Consider the following 6784-nt stretch of genomic DNA (forward strand, 5'->3'; position numbering starts at 1 on the left):
AACTCAATGGAGATTATTTGAGACTCCGTCTGTCATCAAATTATTGGCTCAGGAATGTGACAAAAACAAAAAAATCTCCATCAATTCAAGGCTCCATGAGGTGAGTAATCGATAGAAAAAAAGTCATTTTGGGGATGAACTATCCTTTTAAGTCCTGTAATTTTACTTGAGTAAAAGTACAAAAGTATTGCCATCAAAATATACTTAAAGTACCAAAAGTAAAAATACTCAAATCCTTCAAAATGAGTCCAATAAAAAAATGTATAGCAATCTACAAGCTCACAACGTTGCTATTTTCGAATAGCCGAAATAGGACTTAAGTGGTTAATGTATGTTTTGTATTTATAAAATAAATCCGCAAAGGAACTTGCAACTAAAATGTTCAAATAACTGTAGTGGAGTAAAAAGTACAGTATTTACCTCGAGTAGTTGAGTAGAAGTGTAAGTACTCAACTAAAGTAAAAGTACCACAAAATTGTACTTAACCCATTAAAACCGGGAAAGCATCCGTGTCATTTTAGATTGCTTTGGCTATTCAAAAATTGCAGCTCTACAAGCTCTACGAGCTCTACGAGCTTGTACATCTGCTATTTTTAGAAAAATCTTGAAAGTGTTTGAAAAATGTTGAATAATTTTGAATTAGGAAAACGTTTGAGAACCACTGATTTAGATGTACAGTACTTGAGCAGATGTACTTACTCTCCACCACTGCTCTCCTTCATCTTGCTCCTTTCTGTCTCTTTATTTTCTTTCCCTTGTCCCCTGTCCGGTCCTTTCCTCACCTGTTTCTTTCCTCTCTTTGTCCAAACAGACGTCTGACTAAGTCCACCCTCCTCCTCATCCCTTTGTTTGGAACCCACTATATGTTCTTTAACTTTCTGCCAGACTACATCAATGTGAACCTGCGTGACTACATCGAGCTCTGCATAGGCTCCTTTCAGGTACTGGACTTATTCTCAACCTTTAACACTTTTTTTTTTTTACACTTCTCTTCTCTTATGGCGGTCCCTGGCACAAAACATTTTCAGATGGTGGTCCACGGCCAAATACATAACATTTTGGTGGTCCTTAATTGGCTCAAAACGTTTGAGAACTACTGATTTAGAAGGAATTTGGGTTAATCTAACTCTGAGTGAACAAATGGACCCATTTGGTTCCATTTGTGCACTCTCAGAGTTATGTACCCGTAAGGGTCCATTTAGTTCCCAAATATCGAACATTTAGCTGGGGACCCACTGGAACCCCCATAAGTGCGCCTGGGGGTCCCCGGACCCCATGTTGAGAATCAATGTTTTAGAGCAGTGGTTCTCGAAGTGGGGTCCTTGAGGGTTTGTTCCTGGGGGTTCAAAGCAAAATTTGTTAATATGCCAATGAACGATGTGAAAATGTGTTGGCGAATACTAGTATACATCAAACTATTAATTGGGTGATGCCTCATTCATAGAGGATTTTATTTGAAAAAAATCAATGAACGCTCCCTTAAGGACCTTAACCCTTGATGAATTAAAAATAATAATACATAAGTTATATCCTGTCAGTAGCCTATCTGGTGCTTACACTCCTGCCAGCTCTAACCTTTTTCACTCAGCGCTTCTGTTTATGCGCTCGCGCGTGCACACATACACACACCCACACACCACACACCACACTCTCTCTCTCTCTCTGACACAAACACTCAGTCACTCACATTAATGAAACACTCTCTCACACACACACACACACACACACACACACACACACACACACACACACACACACACACACACACACACACTCACATTAATGAAACACAGAAACAGACACGATAATGTGTTCAGTTCTGCTCTTAATGTGCCCGACAGCTGAAATGTGTGTAACCGTTCACAAGGTTGAAGTGCAGGTAATAATGGGAATACATTAACCGAGGGAATAAGTAATGAGATTCATTTTACAGGACAAACTTTCAACAAAAACTTTATGGGTCGGCTTTGGATATCAGAATACTTCCTGGGCATTCATGCATACAATGTCATCACTCTGAGTTATAGTACATTAATGTAGTCAGTTTTCTGTTTCAGCACATTTGCCTCCATAATCTCATTTACCAAATGAATATCCAGACCAAGAAATTGATTGGAAACTAATCCAGCCAAGCAGATAATAAACAATTCTAAAGTAATCCATCAGGTGCTTGAATGGAATGACTGGCCATGGATTGAATGTCTATTCACCTTGTTTTTCTCTCTCGCTCGATTCCTCAAATAAACCAAAAGGCGATCACACTATTGTCACTGAGCCAGGCCTTGATACAGGTTGAGGAAGAGTTGAACAGTCTGGTACTGTAAATAAAGCTGGGGTTGGAGCACTTAATGAACCTAGTCCTGTTTTTCGTAATTATGTTCCATATTTTTGGGACGTTTTGGGGAAGTTTGTTTTTGGTGTACTTTTGGTCACTCATAGATATTTAACCAGGATAATGAGTCATCAACAGCCTTGTTAACACACCCAACAGAGATCAATTAGCTACATGAGTATGACCCAAGTCTTCTCAGGAATGGGCAATGGACCCAGCAGTGTTGTGTGTGTGTATAGGTGGGGAGAGTACAAATGGGTTCCTTGAAACACTCTCAGAGTTATGGGGTTTCTTGAAATTAAAACGTTTGAGAACCACCGCTCTAGTTACATTATGTATGAAATTAGCTTTTACGGCACACCGGCCTGGTCGACGACCTTGATAGTGTGTCGACCGCAATTTGGTAAAGTGTCGATTCTGACTGGAGTCCTATATGTCCTTCCCCCTCTCTGTCCTCAGATTCCTGTCTCTTTACATTTCTATCCAGCTACATAAATCAAAAAAATATATAGTTGAGACTTAGGCCTACCAAGTAACCTTTTGTTCAGTTCACGGCAATGAGTATGAATATTTGATAACCACCACTAGGCCTTTTGAAGGCTTAAGAAATTGCATGATTAGCTGCTAATTCTTTAATCGTGAAAAGGGGAGTGAGACCTAGGATGACTTTCATTCCATATCTTGCATTTTAGAGATGAAAGGAGAGGAGATGCAGACTACAGATTTATCATCAAGGCAGTTTCTCATCTGCTTGTAGCTCATGGCAAGATCATTATCAACTTATAAATGTATTCTGTCTAGCTCTTTTAGCGATGGCAGCATGATTAATAGATGAATAATAACACATATTGTTGAATTGTTGGCAATGCCAGCTTACTTAACCATGATTTACTTATTGTATTTGACAGCTGACCTTTTCATGCATTATCTCCAGGATGTGACATTGACACTGTCTCTCTTTCAGGGGCTTATTGTTGCCATTCTCTATTGCTTTCTCAATCAAGAGGTCAGTACAAGAAACATCAGAACACAGAGCACACAAACAAACAACACAAGTTAACACACTGCTATTCACTGTCGCTTTACAGAATGTTCAGGAGATTTTTCTATATTAATGTATCCAGATAGTTTAGTCGCATTCATGTGTAGAGTGAAAGAATATGGAGGGGAATGTGGGGGTGAATAATAACTATAATATCTTATATATTTATGTAAGTAAAGTAAAAAAACAAGACAACACAAGGTTTAATGAAAACCTCTCACCTCAGAAATGAACAATGTTGCACAGTCGAGTGTTTCATATCCCTCATATATGTAGGTCAGATGTACTCATTATATGAAGGAAGTGCTTACATTATGTAATCACTATGAGCAATCTAAGGCATCAACCTCATTGATTCAAAATGATAAAATAGTTGAAATAGTTTCCAAATGGTTTCATCAACTAACCAATTCACCCATTTCATTGACTGTTTTCTAAGCTAGTGTGATCTGAGCACTTCTCCCTGTAAAAACATTTGAGAAATACTAATTTGCAACAAATCTGCAAAAATGTACATCATATTTAATTTGTGAATGATTCTATTGTTTGGATTATTGTATTATTTGAAATGTCTAAATCAAAACTAAAGTCTACCAGTCTACTAAAATCTTGTTCTATTCTAATCCCAAAACAGAATAGTCCATTTCAAGAGGCAGCAGCCCTCAACTGTAGACCTTACTGTCAAAGCAAATGATGGAACTTAGCAACGGTTTACCTCTTTGAAAATGTCTAATGATATGTTGTTCTTTTATTTATTTTTATTCTGACAGGTCCAGAAAGAGATACACGTGCAGTGGCTGCGGTGGCAGGAGAACAGCTACGGCGTGGTCTCGCCTGGAGCCAAGGGCAGTCAGATGGATACACCGTTTTAGTCCCACTAAAACTAAAGAAAGAATGTTCAGCTGTTCAGCACATCTCTGAGATTCAACTCCACTCGCCACAGCTTCCTGTAAAGCTGTGTGTCTCAAACAGTAGGACTGCACCCAAAAGTGGCTCATGTGTTCTGACAAAAGTCCAACCTCACTTTTTTCAGTGAGATATCTCTTTAACATAAACATGCTCTGAAAATGCACACAGCCCACCCATGTGACCACTTAACGGCTGCTGTGCTAAGTGGCCAGATGGGTGGGCCGCAAACGCTTTTGAGATTTTCAATTGGGCCCTTCGGAAAACGTTGAGAACCACACATTTTCATAGAACAGAGCATATTGATGCCATGACTTTGTTTCATAGATATTTCTCGATTGGTGTTGAGGAGGAATTGTGGTAGGATTATACCTATATTGTTATTATATTATGTTATTATGTTATTCGCCTTTTGCCTTCTATGTTCTCTGACATTATTATTTTGTATTTTGGGCTGAGTTAAATCAGCACAAGCAGTTCCCCTCTTATCTTTGTATATAACTAGGCTCTCTCCCTTCTTTCCCTGAGAATTACTGTACCACCACCCACCACCCTAAATGTATAATGTACTTCTCCCATGAGCTTGTGTATTAAACTTCTGTCTTATAATGTGAAGTGTCTCTGACTCCTCAACAATTACTAATTGATACAGAATTCTAATGTATGACAGTGTGTGTAAACTGCTGTTGCTGCTTTATAGTGCCTCTATGTTGCTCCATATGCCTTAGTAGTTAATAAAGGATTCTGCTGAAGTTCAAGCATTTATATGTCCTCATTGTCTCTCTCTGGCTCATGCAAGCATGGGTTTAAAACAGGTGGGCAGCTACAAACCCATAAATTAACAATCATAGCTTAGGCTTGAGCACTGCATATGCCATCTGGTCTATATTATTACGTCAGTATATGCTGATGCCATTGTTTTCAGAGGAATTCCAATAAAGCTGTTTCTATGGCTGACGTTGTTTGTGAGTGTGGCTGCATAAATACTTGGATGTGACTGACATGGGGGCGGGGGGCGGTATAACCGATAGCAGTGATTCTCAAACTTTAACATTTTTAGGACCCCCAGTTTGGTATGCATTATTAGGCCACAGACCTCCATAATTCAGAGTATATAAATGGAACCAAATGGACTAGCTCGTACAGGTCCATTTGGTTGCATTTGTACACTCAGAGTTACAGACCCGCGTAAGGGTTCATTTGGTTCCTAACTATCTGTCATTTAGCTGTATAGGCTATAAACCCAACTAAATAGCCCCTTCAAGGACCCCAGGGGGCACATGGGGGGTCCCTGGACCCCACTTTGAGAACAACATGACCTATGGCTATTTGGGTAGCCTACTCCCATGTGTTAAAATGACTTCTTTTAGTTGATTTGGGAGTTGGTGGGACATCCGACCTATGTAAATTCCCTTATGTCTTGTTGAAATGCTTCATTCAACCCTTGTTTTTCCGAAACCCTGCTGTTCACTGTGAGTAGTTTATGACAGTGTTCTCAAAGTGGGGTCAGGGGACACCCATGGGTCGGATGTGAGCTTGCAGACTTTTTTTTTTTTTTTTAACTATTGAAATAATTTGTAATTTTTTGAATAATTTTGCACGTTTTCAATTTATTTTCCAATGGGTGTCCCTGGAACAAAGTATTTTCAGATGGGGGTCCGTGAGAAAACAAATATAACTTTGGGGGGTCCTTGAAATTTTTTTTGAGAACCATTGGTTGTCTGGTTTATGACCTCTTGGTTCAGAGCCAGGGCACGGCTCGGCCTCCCTGCTCCTCCCAGACAGCTGGTTATAACAGGGATTTAAGGGGATTTGTAGGGTTTGTTGTTCCTGCTCCTTAGGGGATGTAAAGGAATGGGAAGTAGCTACAGTCAGAGTTCCTGAACTGACAGGATGTTGTGAATCAGTGGAGTTGGAGCAGTTAGCCTACAGCCCCCCAGCTGGAAGATTTAAGCTCCTGCTCCACAGCATGGTTGCCATGTCCGCTTATTATAAGCGACTTTAGGCATGTTTTTCTGGTATTAAGTTGCTTGTAAATATTGGCATTTGCGGGTTGCGTTCTTTTGGGGCTTGACTTGTTTCTAAAGTGTAGTTGCTTATTTTGGCCTTGCTGTGTGATGTTGTTTAAGCCACGTGGTTCTCAAACATGTTCAAGTAAAGTTTGTTGTTTACCCAGGGTGTTGGACTAAGTTAACACTTATTTACAGCCAGGCCCTGCATGGAAGCCTTGCTCAAGGGCTATTCAGCGGTGATTCATGATTGATGTGATGAATTGGGGAATCGAACTAGGGACCTTCCGGTATCAAGGCCGCCCCTCTAACCACTAGGCCACCGCTGCCACTTCTCAAGGACCCCCACATGAAAATATTTTATGCCAGGGAAGAGGGACCCCCCCATACAAGTTTTGTGTTGTTAAAATGTTTCAAAAAATATCCCATTTTTTAAAAAGATTTTGCTCGTTGTGAGCATGTAGATCGCCGACCTATCATACAGCCTTGTCGCTT

At 40.0% G+C, this 6784-nt stretch overlaps 1 protein-coding gene across 1 annotated transcript in view; it reads left to right on the plus strand.

The window, feature by feature from the left end:
* ghrhrl (growth hormone releasing hormone receptor, like) overlaps positions 1-4816 on the plus strand; it is a 41239-nt gene extending 36423 nt beyond the window's left edge. The window contains exons 11-13 of the mRNA XM_080431165.1: positions 812-941; positions 3297-3338; positions 4145-4816. Coding sequence (XP_080287291.1) covers positions 812-941; positions 3297-3338; positions 4145-4246 — 274 coding nt within the window. The 3' untranslated portion in view covers positions 4247-4816. The remainder of the gene's footprint in view (positions 1-811; positions 942-3296; positions 3339-4144) is intronic.
* Positions 4817-6784: the final 1968 nt, after the last annotated feature.

The sequence above is a fragment of the Gymnoscopelus braueri genome (genome assembly GCF_963280865.1).
Source record: "Gymnoscopelus braueri genome assembly, chromosome: 6".
NCBI classification, from domain to species: domain Eukaryota; kingdom Metazoa; phylum Chordata; class Actinopteri; order Myctophiformes; family Myctophidae; genus Gymnoscopelus; species Gymnoscopelus braueri.